A 23287-nucleotide genomic window follows, 5' to 3' on the forward strand; every position below is an offset into this window, starting at 1 on the left:
CATAGATGCTCTACAACAAAACTGTTTCTAAACCATCTCTTGCTGCAGCTTGTAATTTGTAACTTCAGTGTTTCACATACAGGAAGGAAATGTGTGTGTTCATCTCTCAGAATTTGTGAAACCTCACTACTGAGAATATTTCTTTAATTACACATACACAAAATATTTCTATAGCTACAAACCCCTTTGCACATACATTAAATCATGTGTGCACAAAACCTTTTTTCACACATGCACAAAATATTTCTACAGCTGCAAAACTTTATTATACATCCACAAATCATTTCACAAGCTCAAATTATTATTGACGCTTATTTCATTCCATACAGCTAGAGCCGCTGCCCTCCTCTGCACCCGAGGATGTCGTCGCCACGGATTTCAATCAAATATGTAAAAACAACTGCAACAACAAGCTGAGGGTGTCCTTAAAAATAACACAGGACGATTTCAGCTGAACTTAATGAGAATCACAAACAGCAACTTTACATGTGGAAACTAACAGAGCAACACAGAGACAAAATCAACTGCAGATGCATCTGTAAAAATCTGTACTAGGCTTATTGTTGAAATAGGAAAACCACATAAAAAAGGGGGGGTGGGGGGGAGAAGCCACATGTTGAAACTACTCAACAGGCATATGACAAACAAACACTGAAATATTACATTTTATAAACCACAGTTATAGCAGCGCATGTGATGATGAATCAATATTTTTTAATGGTTTCTTGGTGAGTCAGTTTTACAATTTAATATGCAAAGGTTACAGCTATCCTACAATCCTCCAAAGTCCCTTTTCTTTAAAACAGTTCTAATCTATATTTTCATAACACAGTCTGATCTGTCAGTGAGTAATGTGGTTGTGGTTCGTAGTGGTGAACCTATAGAGGATTATCAGTGACTCTGCAGCTCCTCTCGGCTTTAAGGAGCATTATAGTTGAGTTTCAGCTCATTGTTTTGCTGTCCACCTGCAACTTTACTGTTTTTATTTCACTCTCAGCGCTCTCTCGTTTTCAGAGAGAAAAGCTCTTAAAAAGCCACTGTACAGTACCTGCTCAGCACCAAACAGCAAACAGACACAGTTATCTGTAGACTAGCTGATGAACATAGTGGAGCATTTAGATATTTCCCTCAGGAGTTGGTAGAGAGTAAAAAACAGAGCTAAAAGAGAGTGAATATTGGACTTTACATTCAGCAGGTGGACAGAAACACAACTCCAAATGAATGATAATGTTGCTAAGACTGCTTTAAGTACAGTGCAAATATTGATTTGTCTAATACATAAAAAGTGCATCGCGTGTGAATGAATGAAATGCCAACAGCATCAGATCAGCTGATTGTTTCTGTCTCAGTTATATTGGGAAAAAATCCTGGTCTGATCTTTCTGAAGCAAGTTTTTTATTATGCGAGTGAACCGTTGAAGCAAAGTTAGGAGCCATATCAAACTGATGCTACGCCACTCCAACGCCTGTCGTTTCCTCGCAGGGCTTTTAAAACAATGTGCTTCCTGTTTGCCCATAATAAGGCATAGTAAGCATAATAAGGCCAATACAAGGCTACGGACTGTGAAGAAAGGAAAATGTTGTCAAATAAACTGAGAACATATTTTGTGGTTTTTATTTTTAGAAAAGGAGGGCAAAACTGTGACTGACAAACTATTTCACACTAAACACAAAGAACAGCTGAGGTTGATGGGAATGTCATTAGCTTTGAAGGTATTTGGTCATAAAGCTGCAACTGATGGTTATTTTCATTATTGATAAATCTATTAAGTATTTTATCAATTAACTGATTAGTTGTTTTTATCTATACAATGAAAGATATGCATAATTAGCTGAAACCACAGAAGTTTAGTATTTCTTCTCTACAAATGGCTTAAATTGATTAATTGATGATTGAAATAGTTGGTGATACATTTAAAAAAAACACATTTGCATACAGAATGATTCTCTTTTAAAGAGAAAAAAGAAAAATATTTCTAATTCTGTTGTATAAAATGCTTTTTAAGTGACTTGTGAAGTACTGAACTATTTACCTCTACCTTTATGCTACGTGCCTCTGAAAATCTAATTATTTGGTTGAACTGCTAATAACTCACATACATATTACAGATCTGGTTCTCAATTTTAAAGTGTGTCTTAAACCAACAGTCAGGAGCCCAAATCAACATGTAAAGAGTATATTGAATGAATATTAAAAGATCTCCTTCAAATGTGCTTTCAATGGAAGTGATGAAGGACAAAATCCACAGTGTGTCCACACAGTCATTTAAAAGTAGCTGATCAGCTTCTATTGAGCTTCAGCAGTCTGAATTAGTCATATCAAGTGATATCTGACACATTTACAGTCTTTTTAGCATCAAATTCCCTCTTAGTGTTTCCCTGTTGAGCTGTGGTGAAACAAAAATACTTTGGTACTAAAAACACTGTAATGTTGAAACATAGAAGATGAAGATTTGACTCATTTGGACGACTAAAGCTTCATATTAGCTTCAGATCAACTTTTGAATACTTTTTTTTTTACACAGAAGGAGGACTGTGGATTTAGTCTTCCATCACTTCCGTTGTAAGTGCATAATGAAGGGATCTTCTAAGTGTCAGTATGAACAGGAGGAATGACTACAGCAAGAAAAACATTACTCTACATTTTGGCTCCTGACTGACTATTTTAAGACAGACGTGAAAAAATGTGATGCCATCCTGTAATGTGGATGAGGAGTCACATGTGGATATTGCTTAATTTTAATGGATCACAAGTCTCAAAGATTGGGAACCACTGGTCTAAAACCAGTTAAAAAACAAAACATTTAAATTGCCAAAACAGTCCTTTAGTTTCATGGTGTGAAACTTTTAAACTTTTTAAATGTTTTTTACTTTTGACTTTGTCACTGTAAAACATACCACATGTTCTGTGATGTATTTAAAGCTCTGGCAAAAAAACAAAACAAAACAAAGTTGTCACCTGTCACACATCAGTCAGTTTGTAGCGTGGTGCAAATCCGTTTTTTTGTGTTCAACAATGTGCCAGAAACAAAATCTCCAAAAATTTAACTGATAAGCTGCATGAGAAAATGTCCATTTATCTAGATAATTACTGACTTAAATGTGTGATGAACAGTTAGAGGTGAACATCCTTTTTTCAGACACATAGACACCATACATTGGAAACATGTGATTTTATGTTTTGAAGGCGTTCGATTTCAGGGAAGTCTAAAAAAACTTCCTTTTTTATTAAATGTCACCATCAGCATTCAGGAAGGAAGGCATGTGAGGAAAAGCTCACGTCAGTCTGTGATAAGTCAGAAGTACATGTTGTGCTTTTAAAGCCTAAAAACGATTGTGATGATGAGGATGAGAGATTTCACACATCAGTCAGATGAGGAGCTGTGGTGGGCTACTGCTCTGTGGACCCTGTGTGCTGTTAATATGTATGAAGCAATCATGTGTACTCTCAGTAAGAGAGATTCTCTTCATCACCCAAATTAACCAAATCCATGAATAAAGATGTGAGGTATTAAATATCATCATTGGTTAAAGATTTGATATCCTGGAGCCAAGTTTAGCTCCACTCACATGCTTTATTTGACTTCAATTGTCTAACAGGGTAACAGAAAAGGCAATGGACACACAAAGAACTATATACTTTACATGACTCTATGAATCGCTATGTTGGTCCACCACTTTGGTTCAGACTGAAATATTTGATTGATTGGTGTAAAATTTGGTGCAGACCAGGCAGGGAGTTCCGGTCCTCTGAAATGAGGCCAACGCGGAAGTAATTTAAAACTGCATTCTATCAAAGGGCCACCAGGGGGCGACTATTTTGGTGTCAAAAGGACTTCTGTCTCTATACAAGTCAATGGAGAATTCACCAACTTCTCACTTGATTTCTAACCTCAGTAAACGTTTTCAAAATGAGTTTATGGTCTCAATCGCTAGTTTAAAGCCTTCTTCAATGCAGTATGATGTTCATTTGTGAAATTTTGGCCTTCCTGATTTTATATTTGACGATAAAGCAGGGTATGCATTGGGGCGTGGCTACGTCGTGATTGACAGGTTGATTGGTTCACAGGTTCAGGAGGGCGCCTCATGCTCCTCCTGATGCCCATATAGGTAGAATCCGTGTTTTTATTTTTCCCGGCATGCACCGGAAATGTTCAAGATGGCGCTGCTCAGATCCGATACTATTGGCCTCAGCAGTCCACAAACCAATGCGTGACGTCACGGATGTTATGTCCATTTCTTATATACAGTCTATGGTGCAGACATACATGGTTCCTAGATGATGTGTTGTAATGATTTTGGTGATCCTCTGATTCTTCCTGTAGCCCCACCGTGAGGTTGACATTTGTAGTTTTGAATTAAATGTCTCAACATCAGGGATGCAGCCTCAATCAATTACACCCCAAAACTACCAAACAAACTACTTTTAGATTATCTGCGAAGCCAGATTGCTAAATATTTTTAAATGAAAGCTAAAAATCTGCCTCTTAACTTTAGCCTTTAACTAGTTTTTCTATCAGTCATCTTCACACTAATGCTAACTTGTTTTAAAATGTTATATATTTTCCTTGTTTTTATATATTCTATTGAATTTATGTTGTAGCTACTTTTACAATGTGCAACTTTTACTATTTTTAAAATTCTGACTTTTTTCCCCATCCTGTATTACATTTTGTGTGACCAATTTTTCCAAGTGGAAGCTACAACATAAAGCCACCAGAGCACTTACAACGAGCCAAACAATATAGTCAATGAAGTATAAATGTACATGTGATTGGATACGTACATTGATATTTGACTGCAGCCACGAGATCACAGCCGCCACACACCACAACCTATCCCATAGGTCTGCACCAATGTACATCACCACATCCCTCCAAAAACAAATACTAAGCACTTGGTGTATGTAATTTAGTTTGTTGTACAGCACTTTGAGCTGTTATTGCTGCTATTATTGCCCTGAAATTTGGTACATAGTCTATATATAAACACGGACGTAGCGAGGTGTGACGCCACTTTCTGGTCTGTCAGCTTCTCGTCAGACAGACCAGTCAGATGAGGAGCTGTGGTGGGCTGCTGCTCTGTGGACCCTGTGTGCTGTTAATATGTATGAAGCGATCGCATATACGCTCAGTAAGAGAGAACCTCTTCATTGCCCAAATTCACCAATCCATGAATAAAGATATGTTGGGCAGTGGTTAAAGATCTGATTTTCTGGAGCCAGGTCTAGCTCCATTCATATGCATCCTTTGACTTTGATCATCTCAATGGATAACAGAAGAACCAATGAACATACAAAGAGACTTTATGTGCTTTAACCAACAAAAAAATGTTGGCATTACTGAAAATGACTTGAAGAGTTCATGATTATGCAAATTTAAATCAGATGGCATGCTGCGGTACAACATGACCTATACACAGCTACAAAGATTTGTAGTGATTTGTAGCTGGAGGCATAAAAACTCCCTATGGATGTTAGTGTCAGTCCACCACTTTGAACTACTTGATGGATTGGCGTGAAATTTGGTGCAGACATTCACGGTTCCCAGATAATGTATCGTAATGACTTTGGTGATCCTATGACTTTTCCCCTAACGTCACCTTGAGGTTTACATTTGTAGTTTTGAATGAAATGTAAATACTGGATGGATTGCCATAAAATTTGGGACAAACCATGGACTTTATGTAAAGATCGATGTAACGAGGGGTCGAATAAAGTTCATTTAAACCTGCTGATTGTTCTGTGCACACAAAACAGAGTGGACTGCTTTCATTGGATCACCCTGTGTAAATAAAGGTTGAAACATGATTTTAATCTTAAATTAAATTAATCTTAAATTTAAAAAAAAAAGCACTTCCAGAGCCATAGCGGATGTTATACAAGCTGAGTAGTGCTCCCCATGAAAAGTAAACATGATCTTCATGTGTAAAATCTGCAGAGTGCCCCTTTAATTAAATGGACCTGACCTTCACTATAAAGAGCAAACTTGTTTCCTTCCCATCAATATCATGCAGACTATCAACAACCTGGGAATCTCTTTCGGAAATTGAACACAGCCAATGTTGTGTTTTAACACAGAGGAAAAATTTAACACTGACCTCAAAAAACTCATCAACGCCCTCATTTCCTCTAAACATGAATACTGTCTCAATTTCTTCTTGACCATTGTTATTCATTTAAAGCAGTTTTAATCATTTCTACTATTTTTGTGTGTGTGTTGAAAAACCATCAGACATAAATTATTAGATACATGGTCGCCCATAAAGTTGGAATAAAATATTTTTTACCTCTTTCCATGAAAAGATTGTGAAAATGTAATTTATTCTTGATAGATAAAGTGTAAATATTCTCAACATTGTATTGATCAATCTCATTGCACCTGGTCAAAGGTGATTACTGATGTGTATAAATAGAAAATAAAAAGAGGAATGTGTCTGAAAACAAAATTATTCCAACTTTATGGGCGACCGTGTATATAGAGTAGGATATTTTTTATGTATTAAAACATATCTAGAGTAATTTTATGCTTGTTAGAATACATTTTACATGCTCAAAAGACACCACGTTAGTGTAAAAAACTGAGTTATTGCAGATCAGTTTGGCAAGTCCGATTCCCCTAAAAACCTGCTTTACTTGCAGCTGTCACTTTTCACATTTAACCCCTTCATTTACCTTCTAAACAACTGGTCAGTCAGAAAAAGACAGCCCCTGTCCTGACTTTTCACCTTTAACCTAGGCACAATGTCTATTTCGAATGCCACAGGACACCAAGGGATGGCCCAAGATATCACATACCGAAGGACATAGGCAAAACAGATACCACATGAGTAAGTAAAGTTTATTTATATGAGACTTTTCACAGACAACAGTTATAAAGTGCTTCAAATTCAAAATAAATAAAATTTGCACAATCTGTGCAAATGTTCACTGCAATGTGCAATTAATGATAACACTCGTTTGTGTCAATGTAACGCATGTTATATTTGACGGGTAAAAAAAAATCACAGCTGCACAAATATAAGATTATAAGATTATAAATTAATATAATTTGTAATATGCCTGGAGGGACAGAGTTGTTATCAGTGGGGGTCCCAGACCTGGCTGATGAGGCAGCTGCAACGGGAAGAAACTGTCCTTTTGACGAGAGGTTTTATCCTTTATAGACCTTCAGAGCTGTCTTGTCGGAGGAACTACAAATCTTCATTGTAGGCCAGCAGCCTTCATCATATTCATTAATAGATTAATAATTACAGCCTGCGTCAGCAGTGTTATCAAAATGACCCTGATGAAGACAATTGGTGGAAATGTTTTTCATTCCATAGAACATTTTCCATCTTTGAAATAGACACAACTTCAAAAACACAAAGGTTAGTGTTCATAAAAAGACATCTTTCATTAACCCTCTGACTGCTGAGGTCATTATTAGTTTTGCTGCTGTTGTACTACAGTTGTTCACCGGGAGTTCCTCATAAGAAAAAAGCCAAAACAATTGTCTTCTTTAACCTTTGTGTCGTCCTCCTGGGTCAAATTGACCCCGTCTATTTTGACTGTTCCTTCCTTCCTTCCTTCCTTCCTTCCTTCCTTCCTTCCTTCCTTCCTTCCTTCCTTCCTTCCTTCCTTCCTTCCTTCCTTCCTTCCTTCCTTCCTCCCTCCTTCTTTCCTTCCTTCCTTCCTTCCTTCCTTCCTTCCTTCTTCCCTCCATCCCTTTCCTCCTTCTTTCCTTCCTCCATCCCCTTTTCTTCCTTCCTTCCTCCCTCCCTCCTTCTTTCCTTCTTTTCCTCCTTCTTTCCTTCCCTCCTTCATTCCTTCCTTCTTCCCTCCCTCCCTCCTTCTCTCTTTCTTTCCTCCCCCTACCTTCTTCCTTTCTTTCTTTCCTCTGTCCTTCTTTACTTCCTTCCTCCCTTCCTCTTTTCCTTTCTCCCTCCCTCCTACCTTCCTTCCTCCCTCCCTTCCTTTCCTTCCTTCTTTCCTTTTTCCTACCTCCCTTCCTTCCTCCCTCCTTTCCCTCCTTCCCTCCCTCCTTCCTTCCTTCTTCCTTCCTCCCTTCCTTCTTCCTTCCTTCCTTCCTTCCTTCCTTCCCTCCCTCCCTCCTTCCTCCCTTCCCTCCCTTCCCTACCTTCCCTCCCTCCTTTCCTCCCTTCCTTCCTTCCTCCTTTCCTTCCTTCCTCCCTCCCTTCCTTCCCTCCCTCCTTCCTTACTCCTTCCTTGACTCGAGGACAACAGGAGGGTTAATAAAGGCATCCATGTAAACTTCACGTGTTTGTGGTTAAGTGTGAACTGACGTTGTTTATACACAAGACTGACACTCAACTAACCATATTATGTTGGATAAGCATTAAGGAAGTCAAGTAAGGTAGAGACCCTCCTAATTACTGAATCGTGCCATCTTCCCCACTGTAGGTATGTGAAAGGCACTATATAAATCACACCTATTATTATTATTATTATTCTATTTCTTTAAAGGACCAGTGTGTCAGATTTAGTGGTATCTAGTGGTGAGGTTACAGATTGCAACCAAATGAATGAAATCACATCAGCAACACAATGAGAATGGGTGTGACTGAGTCAGCCTCCCCAAATTAGTCTAAATGCAAAGAAATGCGGAACGAAACTACAGATAATAATTGTCATAACACCCAGCAGCTGCTTGTAATTACTAAAAAAGCAGCGTGGTCAGTTAGGTGGGGTCGGGAAGTCACCTTTCAAGTATCAGTCATTATTTACATATATTTACACAAGCACTGTAATGAAGTACAATTAAGTATTTACAACAGAGTATTATCATTCAATCAAACCGTATTTATGTAGCACCTTTCATACAAGTTAATGTAGTTTTAAGTGCTTAAAGTCAATTGACGAGCTGATAATAAGACAGAACAAGTGACGACAGTATCCTTCCTCTCTCTCCTCTCTACCCCAACCGGTCGAGGCAGATGTTCGCTCACTTTGAGTCTGGTTCTCAGGTTTCTTCCTGTTAAAAGGGAGTTTTTTCTTGCTCATGTGGGAATGTTGGGTCTCTTTAAAATTAAACCTAAATTGCATGAAAAAAAGAAAAAACTGAGACCATTTTATGCTACTTTACACTTCCACTTGACTACATTTATTTAACAGCTTTAGTTACCATTTATGCTTTTGATACTTTAAAAAAAAAAAAAAAACCTAAAATAACATAATAATGCATTTATAAATCACAATGCATTGTTAAAAATTAAACTGGTGGATCCCAAACTTTTTGACACAAAAAAATACAGTGTTAAGCAGTAAGTTTGTGAATTGTTAGCAGTTCCACTAAAGAGACATTTACTCTCTAAACTGATAAAATGGTTTCAAATAAATAACAGTTTAAGACCCAAAGAGGAAAAAATGCAAAGATTAAAGAAATGTTTTACAAAAGTTTATCCAAATGTATGTAGAAGAACTTAAAATTCTGCTTACACATTGAGCACTAATAATGTGCTGTAACATGTGCTAAATTTGCTTAACATGTCAGTAACAGCCCAGTTTCCTGTAGTCTTAATTTGCAAAGAAATGTGCAGTGAAACTAAAGAGAACAATTGTCATAATGCCCAGCAGGAGCAGCAGCAGCAGCTTCTAATTAGATTTAGCTATGATAAGATAAGATATTCCTTTATTAGTCCACCAGTGGAGGAATGTACATTATTGCAGCAGTAAAATGGAAAGAGCTGGCCTAATAAGGCTTCTATATTTTGGAGGATTTTTCTACATTGGCCCATTCTATTTGTCCTTAAAGTTGTACTGAAATTTGACATTTTTGCAAGGGACAATATGAATCATAATTATACTGTAGCTATTTTTTTTATTGTTGAAAAGTGAATAAATGTTTTCTTGGACGTATCTGTGGAAATTGTCTGAATGTCAGGAAACAAGCTTTCAACTCCCATTTTTCACTGCCGACTGCAGCACGTCATTGTCACTGACTGGGCAGTATGTTCACTTTCTTCTAAGCCAGCGATTGCATCACTGTTCAAATGCACTTTATAGTTCGTACATCATTTAATGGAGCTCATCAACTTTAATATCTCTGTGCTGTTCTGCACTGATTCTGACTGAATTTAGCTTGGTAGCATTTCCAGTTTGCAGCTGGTTCAAGCTGTAAAGTCCAGTTCAGTACAAAACAAGGAACTGCACAGCGCTGTTTATAAGGTTAACACAGTAACGCGACACATGCAGAGTCACACAGATGCCAAGTAAGGAAGGCAGTGCTGAAATCACAGATGGGACACAGCAACAGCCATTCCACAGATATTTAACTGTCTGTGTGAATGTTGGGTCTGAAGGAATATCACAACCTGTTTTCAGTTATTGATATCAAGATATTACACAAATATAAAATTACAGTACCAACATTTTTCAGTCAGAACCAAGACTGAACTCCATCCCCAACATCAATGTAGGGATGCTGTGCTTTTTTTTTTGGTAATTGCAATTTTAACCAAATAAATAAACAAACACCTGTGAGTATATATGCAATTTGACTTAAAGTTTGAGAGAAATACATAATACATTATTCGATACGTTCTAAGTGCTTTGCAGTTTGCACCAATATTACCATCACAATGAAAGTGGGTGTGACTCACACTTGTGGAAGAAGTGTGCAGTGAAACCAGGCTCAGCAACTATCAAAACACCCAGCAGTAGTCGTAGTAGCAGCAGCAGTAAGAACCAGGAAATTACCACTCAAGAATATCTCCAGGCTCTCTTGTGCTCGTCCTGTTTTGAGAAGTAAATCAGGTTCAGATGCTGAAAGACAAACAACTTTACAATAAGGACCACAATGTAAATCAGTCATACTGGCTATTAAAAGATCTTCAAATGTGCTTTCAATGTAAAGTGATGGAGGACAAAATCCACAGTGTGTCCACACAGTCATTTAAAAGTAGATCATCAGCTTCTATTGAGCTTCATCAGTCTGAGTTAGTCATATCAAGTGATATCTGACACATTTACAGTCTTTTTAGCATCAAATTCCCTCTTAGTGTTTCCCTGTTGAGCTGTGATGGAAGTATAGTAACAAAAAGACAGAAAATTGTAGTAAACTGTCCTTCAAAATCTCCCAGAGCTCAAGTTGACACATTTAAATGAAGTCCACAATCAAAAGATATTCAGTTTAAATATCACACAAGATCATAGAAGAACAAGAAAAGCTTCAAACTGAACCTGGAGACAAGAAAAGGACTAAAAACAATTAATTTATCTGTAAAATGTTGCTTATTAATGTCCCATTGATGGAAAAACCAATAATAAATAATTTAATCTCTTTGTGTTTGTATCTTTATCTTCCTGTACTTGCATTTTAACTGTAGACGAACTAAATGCATTTAAAAGTAGATTATCAGCTTCTATTGAGCTTCAGCAGTCTGAGTTAGTCATATCAAGTGATATCTGACACATTTACAGTCTTTTTAGCATCAAATTCCCTCTTAGTGTTTCCCTGTTGAGCTGTGGTGGAAGTATAGTAACAAAAAGACTTTGCTACTAAAAACACTGTAACGTTGCAACATAGAAGACTTGATTTGACTCATTTTAGCTTCAGATCAACTTTTAATTTAACTTTTTTTTTTTGGGGGGGGGGGGGGACTGAAGGACGACTGTGGATTTAGTCCTCCATCACCTACATTGTAAGTGCATTATGAAGGGATCTTCTAAGGGTCAGTATGAACAAGAGAAATCATTACAGCAAGAAAAACATTTTCATTTTAGCCAAATGTAAAAAAAAAAATGTGTTTATGGGGTATTTTAGCACCTAATTAAAGTAATTGAGTCACTACTTTAGATGGAAGTTCTTCTAATTCATTTATTGTATCTATATAGTTTTTGGGAATCTTACAGTATCTTCAGGGTTCAATAGTTTGCATGACGCTTTGATATCATATCTTCTTTTATGTTGTCTGTATTCATCATTGTTGCTGCCTCTTGAAAAGTTGAATAAAGCTTTTTAAATAACTCATATGTGTATGTGTTAGAGCAGTCAAAAATAAATGCACTGGATTTAATGTATAAATTGTAATGCTCCTTTAAACTGCACTTCATTCGAGAACATGTACTTATGGTATCGACCTGATCTGCACTGCTGCTTGTAAGTAGATTAGGAAAAAACCCTTTAAGTGACAAATGGAGCTATCATCTGACTACAATGTGACTACCCCACAAATTAGCATGGTTTTTGGACAGAAGTGTATGAGATGCAAACACGCCCTTCAGAGTGGGGAGGGGTCTGCAGACTATAAACAGCCGACACGCAGGAATGCAGCTTCCTCTCCATCCATCACTGTTCATGGCGGGACTTTAACTCAGCAGCACCTCATCACATTTCAACCTGTTGCATCTGCAGACACAGAGGCAGCTGGGGAAAAAAATAAATAGACATTACTGTTATTATCAAGCGGCATTGGTCATTATTAGCAACTATGGCCATCAATAAATCTAAATTAGCTATTGGATTTATGGTGACAGGGACTCTGACGGTGATTTTTGGAGCGATTCTTCTGTTTGTGGGATCAGCAGTAATGAAGGACCAGATAACTAAAGTAAGTCATCATCGTATTTCCTGCATTTGGATGAATAATAATTTCTTTTTTGGTTGTTTTTTGTAATTTATCCACTGAAAAAAAAACTAAAAGAGCATTCAATAGACTCTGAAGTTGTAGATTTGCAGGTTTTGCGCTCAATCTTTGCGCATTATAGACTAAAAATAAGATCAACTCATGTGCTGAGCTTTGAGATTTCTGCAGATAGCAGCGTGGACTTCCGCACCTAAAAGTAAATGTCTGTTTGTGTGTCTGTGTGTAATTCATCCACTGAAAAAAAGCAGAGGAGCATGTTCCACTCTGGTGACGACGCAGATTTGCAGGTTTTGCGCTCAATCTTTGCGCAATATAGACCAAACAAAAAAAGATAAATTCATATTCTGCGCTTTGAGATTTCTGCAGATAGCAGCGTGAACTGCTGCACCTAAAAGTTAATGTTGACTGTTTGTGTGTCTGTGTGTAATTCATCCACTGAAAAAAAAGCAGAGGAGTATTCAATACACGCTGGTGACGACGACGCAGATTTGCAGGTTTTGCGCTCAATCTTTGCGCAATATAGACAAAAAAAAAAAGATAAATTCATGTGCTGCGCTTTGAGATTTCTGCAGCTGCACCTAAAAGTAACTCTGTGCAAGTCATTTGGATCTATTGTTAAAATGTTATCTGTGACAGCATGGTGCCTCTGGATGAAAAGCGCAACTTTGACTAATATTTGACTAAATCCCATTGAGATATCCTCCTGCTCAAAGCAATGCAGCCAGAAATGGCGAACCTTTAATATAGATCCTCCTTATAATAATAATAAGATAATCAAAATAAGAAGTTTTAAACAAAATAAGGCTTTGTTGACATTTGAATTAGGATGACATGCCATTTAATATCACTTTCTTAATATTATGAGTCATTAAGAGTCACACAGTCTTGTACTAATCTAGAACCGCTATAGTTTTTTGTGAAGAGTGTTTGCATTACAAGTAAAAGTGTCTTTAAAAATACATTGGTGTTTTCATTAGTGGTGGAAGAAGTATTCAGATTATTTACTCAATTAAACTCAATTCCATTAAATCCTGCATTACTTTTTTTTTTTTAAATTTAAGTAGTAGCAACAAAATTCACTTAAAATGACACATTATGCAGAATGAGTTCTCGGTGTTATATTACAACAACATGTAAACAGAACTTTCATGTTGCAGCATTGGAGAATGAGAATAAATGCAAAGCAGCAGTTTTTCAAAGTCTCACACTGTGGGTCTACCCTCAGGAAAAGTTTGGAAAAAGGCTCCGTCCCCCACCCTTCCTTTTAGTTTATCTGCTTTGTGTTGGTCTATTCCAGGGTCAGGATAATGTTACTTGATCCAACTCAACAAATCGAGCTAAAATAGCCTGATATTGGTATGCCAAACTTCAGACTACACACAATAGTGTTTGACTCCCCAAAAACGTCTGTATCTCTGAACTGTCTCTTCTATCAAATCACATTTAGGCTCAGAACCAATGATAGTATATAATATAATATTCAGATTATAAAATGAAGAAGAGGGCATGTTTTTGTTTGTTTTTTTTAACGGAAAGTTCACATTAAAAAACAAAACTCTACTCAGCCATAACAATTTGTTTATTATTGATGTTTATTATGTGAATTTGAAAGTGTCATAGTAAACAAATGCATAATAATAATAATAATAATAATGATGATAAGGTGCGATCTAATGTGATCCAGTACAACAGCTCTGCCATAAAATCTACTTTTATGAAGCTTTTTTTCAGTTTGTGTTGATGTCAGAAAGGTGATACTTCTATTTTGTTTATCTCTGAAGTCGTGGTGGTGGTGGTGGTGTTGTACTGGAGAGCATTATACTGAGAGTGTTTTTATTTAATTGCATTAAATTGCACAGATGTTTCTAATAAAGTCCTCAGTGAGTGTATAACACTGAAGGAAAGGCTCATTCTGTGTAGACACTACAGCTCTTATTCCCAACACTTTTTAAGTAAACTGATTTTACTTTACAAAAATTCACTTAATAAACGTCAAAAATCCACTTAGTAAAGGTCAAATGTCAGAATTTACTTAGTAAAAGTCAAAAATGTGATCATAAGTAAAATTCACTTGGTAAAAGTCAAACATTTACTTAAAAGTAAAAAAAAGAAAACTTAGTAAAAGTCCAAAAAATTTGATTAAAAGCAAAATTCACTTAGTAAAAGTCAAACACTTGCTTAGTAAATAGATACAAGATTCAAGATTCAAGAACTTTATTTGCCATTTTCTGCTTTCACACATAGGAACTTTTGTGCGGTTTGTTCAGAGAGTCAAGACAAAATTTAAAAAGACACACAATAAGTACAGTATGATATGCTGTGAGGTAGGTCATTTTGTTTTGGCCAAGAGTCTCACTGTGGCAGGGAAGAAGCTCTTAAAAAAGCGTATACTGTTTGTGGTGATGCTGTCCGCTTACAATACATTATTAAGTTAGAGGATTACTCTTCTTAACTCCCAGGAGAATCAGCATGGCCCTGTAATGGATGATTTCGTGTCCTGGTGTGATGATGCCTTTCTGCATCTAAACATCACTAAAACAAAAGTCCATAGATTTTAGACGCCTTCCCCCTGCCCCTCAATGTAGTGTAATTAAGGGACAGGATGCCGACTTGGTGACTTGCTATAAATATTGAGGCACTAAAGTTTGATTTGAACACTTCCTCTGTGTGCAAGAGAGGACATCAAAGACTCTCTGCACTCAGGAAACGTGCCAAGTTCCATGTGGAAGAATCACTTATGACCGTGTTTATAGAGCTCTTATTTTATTGAGTCAGTTTTGACATTTTCTGTAATTTGCTGTTATGGAAATCTCCCAATCAGAGATAAGAGTGCACTGATAATAGATTGGGAAGGTCTCCAGCAAGATAGTGGGAGTGGAGTTTAGCAGTCTTGCAGAATTTTATAACAAGCAGGTGTTAAACAAAGCAATTAACATTTATCAAGACAAAAGTCGCCCCCTGCATGGAGAGTATACGTTTTTACCATCTGGCAGGCGCTTCAGCACTCACATAGCTTTTAAACAGCGGTACAAAAAATCCTTTATCCCTCTTTCCGTCCAAGCACTGAATGCACTTTACAGAGGGAGATAGTCCTTGTCCATCCGGCTTGGACGTATTTATTAGTTTTTCTTTTATAAAATTCATGTTTTTAACTGCAATTAATTAATGTTGTTGTTGTGTTTAATCTGTTGTGTGGTCTGTGTTGTTTTTTCTGTATTCCTGCTGCAAACTAATTGCCCTTTTGGGACAAAGAATAAAATGAATCTGAATCTGAATCTAGTAAAAGTAAATAAAAATAAAAAAACTTAGTCAAAATTCACTTAGTAAAGGTAAAAAATGCGTTTAGTAAACATTTTCTTTTTCTTTGTTTTTGTTCCTTCATCATCTTTTTGTTTCTTTTCTTTATGTCGTCCCTGGTCTACAATTGTTTATGTATTATTATCATAAATACAGTTTGATTAATTGATTGATTGATTGGTTAATATTTAGTATTTTTTATTATGTAATACTTTGCTTAAGGAAAGGATTTGAATACTTTTGCATGTTAAACCTAAAACATTACAGCCAGATTGTGTCTATGTGTGTGTCTATGTGTGTGCGCGCGTGCGTGTATGTGCGTGTGTGTGTGTATGAGCCAGAGCCAGAGAGCGCGAGGAATCCTATAGTATCACCTAACACTACAACTCCCATAATTCTATGCGCGTGGAGGAGGCGTTGCCGGCCGACTATAAATACAGCGACAACAGAAGCAGGTCAACCTCCATCGATCAGAGAGAATAATGATTGATCAGAAGTGAAGACAGTAACTCAACCTGACGCGTGTTAGTGCTTCAGACACTGCTCAATCCTTTGACAGTCAGTTTAGCTATCTGTTTGCTGCGTAAGATATTTAAACGTCACGTAAACAAGCTCAGTGACATCAACATAAGAAGAAGAAGAAGAAGAAGAAGAAGGAGCTATGGCCATAAATAAATTCAAACTCGCTATAGGTTTTATAGTGGCAGGTGTCCTAACAGTGTCTTTCGGGTTGGTGCTTCTTTTTGTGGGACCTTTAATTATCGACGACCAGATAGTGAAGGTAAGCGGGGACTTTGCACTTCTTGTTTAGACGTTTTGAGCATGTTTAAAAAGGCTGTGTGTGTGTTAATGTGTGTGTGTTAATGTGCTGAGTCAAGTTGTTTTGGTTATCGCACAGCTGAGGTGTCAAAGGGCTCCAAACGAGCTCATGATTAAGGAAAACAGTACTTATATATATGATAATGTGTGCAGGCAGGGAGATAAACACCTGATGATTGTATTAGCTCACGTTATATATATATATATATATATATATATATATATATATATATATATATATATATATATATATATATATATATATATATATTATTGTGTTTTTCCTCTGTTTGAAGCACTTTGGAACAACTATGCTGTGTTTTAAAGTGCTATATAAATGAAGTTGAAGTTATCCTGCACAGAAAAGATGATCAAAACTGTGCATATCATCACTTAATTGCAAATGTCATTATGTAATGGTATGTGTCATGCCACAGAGTACATTCCTATTAAGTAATCAGATGCAAAAGAGCTAATTTTGTATTCTTAGTGCTGAAGATTTGTTGCTTTTCTTTGTTAAAAAAAAAAGTTAAATTAGGTTTCTTATCATTAGTCAAATGTTTTGGGGGTTGGGATATTAATTGTACAAAACAAACAATTTAAAGATGACACAGAAACTCTGAATGGGCATTTTCACATTTTTTTGACATTCTATACATTAAACAATCATTTACAAGCATTAAAAAAAGATGAATTGTAATGAAATCAAGTTCTAATCACATTTACTGTAGACTACTTATTGTCTTTCCACTATGGCTGATTTCATCAATCAATCAGGCTAGTGTCAATATTCAAAAAGATGCAGATTATACAAACGCTACTGAGGAACAGAGATGATTGTGGAAGAAAGAGGAATTTAACCATTGGGAAGTGAGATTGACTCGTGCTGACTGCTGCAGCAAAGGTCATTGACTCTGTCTGTGCCCAGAATCTTAAGGATCACATTGTTCTAATAATGTAATATAAGTGGATATTTAGTCAATAATAAAGTTGAATAATCCTTTGAGTTACTTTTTGAGCTAAAATGCCAGAAACCATCTGGTATCAGCTTCTTAAAAGTGAGTATTTTCAACATTGTAACATTTAAAACTGAATATTTTGCAGGTTTTTGACAGATTTCTATCAACAAAATGATTTATTTATTTGAGATGTGACACTGCTCAGCTCCACATATGTAAAAAAAAAAAAACAACAACATTTATTTAATGTTTGTTGGGTAGATATAATTATTTTTCTTTAATTATTATTATTATAAAAAATACAAAATTCACTTAGTAAACGTAAAACTTTTTCTTTTCTTTGTAATTTGTTCTTTGTTTTTGTTCCTTCATCATCTCTTTGTTTCTTTTCTTTATGTCGTCCTCGGTCTACAATTGTTTATGTATTATTATCATAAATAAAGTGAGGTTGATTGATTGGTTAATTGATATTTAGTATTTTTTATTATGTGATACTTTTGCTTAAGGAAAGGATTTGAATACTTCTGCATGTTAAACCTAAAACATTACAGCCAGATTGTGTCTGTGCATGTGTGTCTATGTGTGTGTATGAGCCAGTTTATGTAGATTTAATCTATTTTTCTTTAATTATTATTATTTTTCTCCATTTTCAGAACACCGTGATCGACCCAAACAACGACCTGTCCTACACCATGTGGAGGGACATTCCCGTTCCCTTCTACATGTCTGTCTACTTCTTCAACGTCCTCAACCCGAAGGAGATACTGAACGGAGAGAAGCCCATGGTGGAGCAGAGAGGACCTTATGTGTACAGGTATAGAGTGTGAACATACATTGAACCGTACATTATCTATACTATATTGATATTGCATTTCCCCCACTATCAGTACACTTTGTCCTGCAACCTGCTAATGCTGCAAGATGCATTTATCCAGTCATTCTCTCTTCTGGACTCCTTTTCTGATATAATTTGACTGAGCTGAGAGGCTGCATAAAGAGCCAGTATAAAGATAAATGGGTTAGGAGCTAATGGCTTTGGTGCTGAAAGCCCTAGGCTATAGGGAGAGTATTTGAGTGATGGACTAACACACTGTTGGTTGCTGACAAAAAGAAAAATATATAATAACACAAGCCTTTTCATTTAACCCTCCTGTCGTCCTCCCGGGTCAAATTGACCCCATTTCTTTTGACTGTTCCTTCTTTCCTTCCTTCCTTTTTTCCTTCCTTCCTCCCTCTTTCTTTAAATTGTCCTTTGTTCTTCCCCTCCTTCCCTCTTTCTTTGCTCCCTCCTCCTTCCATACTTCTTTACTCACTTCCTCACTTCCTTCTTCCTTTCCTTCCTCCCTACCTTCTCTCCTTACTTCCTTCCTCTTTTACTCCTTCCTTCCCTCCCTCCTTCCTTACTCCTTTCCTTTCCTTCCTTCCTTCCTCCTTTCCTTCCTTGCTTCCTTCCTTCCTCCTGTCCCTCCTTCCTCATTTCCTTCCTCCCTTCCTTCTCTCCTTACTTCCTTCCTCTTTTCCTCCCTCCCTCCCTTCTTACACCTTTCCATCCTCATTCCTTCCTTCCTTCTTCCTCTCCTTCCTTGACTTGAGGACAACAGGAGAGTTAAATAGGACATATAAGGTTTTTTTATTTTTATTTCTTTTATGATGTTGGACACTAAACTTGGTCTTAGTTCCAAAACTTGAGGTGAACATATTGTAGAAATACTTCTTAAGAGTCTCAGCTCTGTTTCAGAAAGAGGCTGAACTGAGCGGCTGCATGAAGGGACCGTATAAAGAGAAATAAGGAGTTTTTAACTGGAAATCATGCAAAGATATTCCACCAGAAAAAGTGCAGAATATGTCCCCTTTCATTCTTAAAAACATGTACATGCATGTTAAGCTTTTTATTTAACATTATGCATTGAATGTGAAGGTGAAAGTGAGCAAGAATCAGATGTATAAAATCTTTCTGTTACTGCTGCAAATTTTTTTTCACCCGCCTCATTATACAAGTTAAATAATGTAGGTCACATATGGTGAGCATGTTTTAGGTAACACCCCCCCCTCCAGCTCTCCACTATACAGAAAAATTCTGTCACAGTGTTTTGACTACATCGCTCTGTGTTAGAGGAGAAAGGTTATCAGAACACTTTGTCCTGTGTGTTGTAAGATGCATTTACTGAGTCATCTTCAATTGGAGACTTCTTGCCTGATATCTTTTTACTGAACTGAGCTGAGAGGCTACATAAAGGGTAACATTGCTAAAAGATATATAAGAGTTTTTAACTGTAAATCATGCAGATATATTCCAGTAGAGCTCCAGATTTAAAATATATACCTGGAAATGTTCAGTATATATGTGAGGCATGTTGCAATAATCATAATCAACAGATAAAAGCAGGTGCAACTTTGTATCTTGAGCTGGACATTATTGACAGAGATTAGCATCAAATATTACTTTTTAGATTCACAGCAGCCTGCTTAATATTATTTGATGAAGTTTTGACAATGACCTCAGACTGATCATCATTAGATTTAAAGAAAACTTTGGGACATCCAGGATTTAATGAACTCATCTTAAAGTGAGCAATAATCTGAATTACATCATCTTTATGTTACTGCTGGGACTTTTTTTCCATTGACATAACAGTAAAATCTAAGTCAATACATGCTGCCAAAAAGCTGTGGTAAGTTATGTGTTGTGCCCCCCACCCCCAAACATACAGTATAGTTATGTAACAACATTTGGGCAGCATCACACCATTTTACCTGACAGAAGTTCAATTGCATAGATCACCGTGTCCCACACATTTGCAGAGCACATAGTTTATGACACAGTTCTGACTAAATCTTTGCCCTTTTTTTTATTGCATCACATCACACGTTCGTCCATATGGCCCATAAGCTGCAGACTTTGCAAAGCGGAGTGCAATTTGTGTGCAATTGGCTTACTTTTTGGGAACACTATGTGCTTTGCTGCAGATGTTGGTCACTGTAAAGCCAATGCAAATTAACCTTTTCGCCACATCCAAAACATTGTCGTAACTATTCCATATGTGTAATGGAGGGGGATTAGGCTTGTCACTGTAAAGCATCATTCACCACATCGTAAAAACATTTGTTGACCTAGATTTGATAAGAATTGTACATTGTCGTAAATTTAAAAAAAGAAGTTCCAGCAGTAACACAAAGATTTTATACATCAGATTCTTGCTTATTTTCTTCTTCATGTTCATCTGCCTGCTGCAACTTGACTAACTTTGAGCTGAGTTCATTTCAGATGTTCAATTAAAAGCTTAAAGTGTGTGCATTTACATGTAATTTATAATAAAAATAATAATAAACTCTATTTCTATAGCACCTTTCCAAACCGACGTTACAAAGTGCTTCATCTAATACAATATTTTTTTTTTTTTTTAAATTTACAATTTTTATTCAATGCAAGGTACAGTACACATATGAAACATCCATTACACTTGTTAAAGGAAGTACATGTAAAGAACAAAGTCTAACAGTGGCGTACTGAGTATTTTCAAAACCACACAGAACAATTTATACTGTATTATTAACTCTGTAGTGCTTTTTTTTCTTTTTCTTTCTTTACCCCCACAACAATAAAATATTTAGTTAAGATATGGCACAATACCAGCAATGAAAAAATATATATATTTTTTTTAGTTAACTTCAATAGAACAGAAGAAACATAAGAACTGGGATGTATATTAGAAAAACACAGGTTGATTAGAGAATATCAACACATATGGGAGGTTGAACTAGCAGTAGTAGGCCTATATTCTTTTTGTGTGTTCAGATAAGGAAAGACCCCAATGTTTTGTTGTTTAATGAGGATCATTCTGTCGTGTCCCTTCAGTTAGGTCGTCTTTTTTCAACAAAGGAGATCCACTTTGACCATATTTTATTAAATCTGTCCATCTGTAGATTAAGTGAGTGTGTGACTTTTTCCATTCGATATATGTCGTCAACCCTGTCCATCCATTCACTCACTGTAGGAGGTTTGGGGTGAAGCCAGTGTCTAGTGATATTTTTCTTAGCTACAGTTACCATAATTATAAAAAGATATCTATTAGTGTTTCCAATAATAAAATCTGATTTGCCTAAGATAAAGGTTTCAAATTGGTTGGGTATCTGTATATGAAATATCTCCTCCATTGTTTTATGAACATCTGACCAAAAATTCTGCAACCCTGGGCATTTCCAAAATATATGCCAATGATTTGCATCTCGACCTCCACATCCTCTCCAGCATATGGGGTCTTCCCCTGTGTAATGAATTTTCATCTTTGGAGTAGTAAAAAATCTTATCAAACACTTCCACGCAAATTCCCTCCATGTATGTGCACTTGTGCATCTCCACAGAATTTTGCAGTAGTTAAGCCATTCTTCTTTGGTTATGTCAAGTTATCCTTCTTTTTCCCATTTATTTTTGATATATTCTGTGGTGTATGGTTTTTTTGTTATGAGGCCTTTGTACAACCTTGAGATGGCGCCTTCAATTGACTCATTTGAGTATGACCTCAAGAATTCTTTTACTATTGCATCCTCTAGGTCTACGGGAAGTGATTTGTTGCATTTATCAAAATAATTACGAAGTTGCAAGAATCTGTAAAAGTCCTGCTGTTCTAAGGAGAATTCTCTTCTTAGCGTTTGGAAGTCTTTTAGTATTCCTTTATTTGTAAGTGAGTAGAATGTTGAGATCCCTTTGCTTGTCCAGGTTTTGAATCTGAGGTCTAATTGGTTTGGTTTGAAGTCAGGATCATATGCAATCCATCTGATGAACCATAATTTATCCAGTAATTTATATTCTGTTTTGATTGTGTTCCAGATTTTAAGTTGGAACTTCAGCCATGGGTTTTTTAGTTTACTTATTGTTTGTTTTATTTCCTTATTACCTAACACTGCTTGAATTGGGGAATCCCTAATTAAGGTCTTTTCTATATCCTTCCATCTTGCGTTATATTCCTGATTACATAAATTTAATAATGGCTTGATCTGAGTTGAGTAAAAGTAATTTCTTAAATGTGGGACTGCCATTCCACCCTCTTTTTTGGGGAGTTGCAACGTTTTAAATCTTACTCTTGGTTTTTTCCCTTGCCAGATGAATCTTGAAAGTATTTTGTCCCACTCATTAAATTGTTGGGATTTAATTTCGACGGGGAGAGCCTGAAACAGATATAAAATCCTAGGAAGGATGTTCATTTTAATTGATTCTATTCTTTGTGTTAAACTCAAATGGATTTGAGTTCCATCTTGCAATATCTGCTTTTAATTTGTTTATAAGTGGGTCATAGTTAATTTTTTTAGTTGTGGTTATATCTTTTGGCAATAATATTCCAAGATATTTTATTGCTTCTTGGTCCCATTTCATATGGAATCTCTTTTGGAGCTCTATTGGTGGGTTGTAATTAAGTTTTAAAATTTGTGTCTTTTGGATATTTAGCTTGTACCCTGTATATTTACCATACTGTTCTAGTAATTTAAATAATTTGGGGAGAGATTTAGATGGTTCAGTTAGGAACACCAAGATGTCGTCTGCGTACAGCGCCACCTTGTGATTGTCATTACTTATGTTAATTCCTTTGATGTTGTCTGTCTGCCTGATCCATTGGGCTAGTGGCTCTATGA

General features: G+C 36.4%; 1 protein-coding gene across 3 annotated transcripts in view; it reads left to right on the forward strand.

The window, feature by feature from the left end:
* The first annotated feature begins 16333 nt into the window (after positions 1-16333).
* scarb1 (scavenger receptor class B, member 1) overlaps positions 16334-23287 on the forward strand; it is a 44685-nt gene continuing 37731 nt past the window's right edge. For all 3 annotated transcript variants that reach the window (XM_062434530.1, XM_062434533.1, XM_062434531.1), the window contains exons 1-2: positions 16334-16662; positions 18313-18473. In XM_062434530.1, coding sequence (XP_062290514.1) covers positions 16543-16662; positions 18313-18473 — 281 coding nt within the window. In that variant the 5' untranslated portion in view covers positions 16334-16542. The remainder of the gene's footprint in view (positions 16663-18312; positions 18474-23287) is intronic.

Source organism: Scomber scombrus, chromosome 15 (genome assembly GCF_963691925.1).
Source record: "Scomber scombrus chromosome 15, fScoSco1.1, whole genome shotgun sequence".
Taxonomy (NCBI): Eukaryota; Metazoa; Chordata; class Actinopteri; order Scombriformes; family Scombridae; genus Scomber; species Scomber scombrus.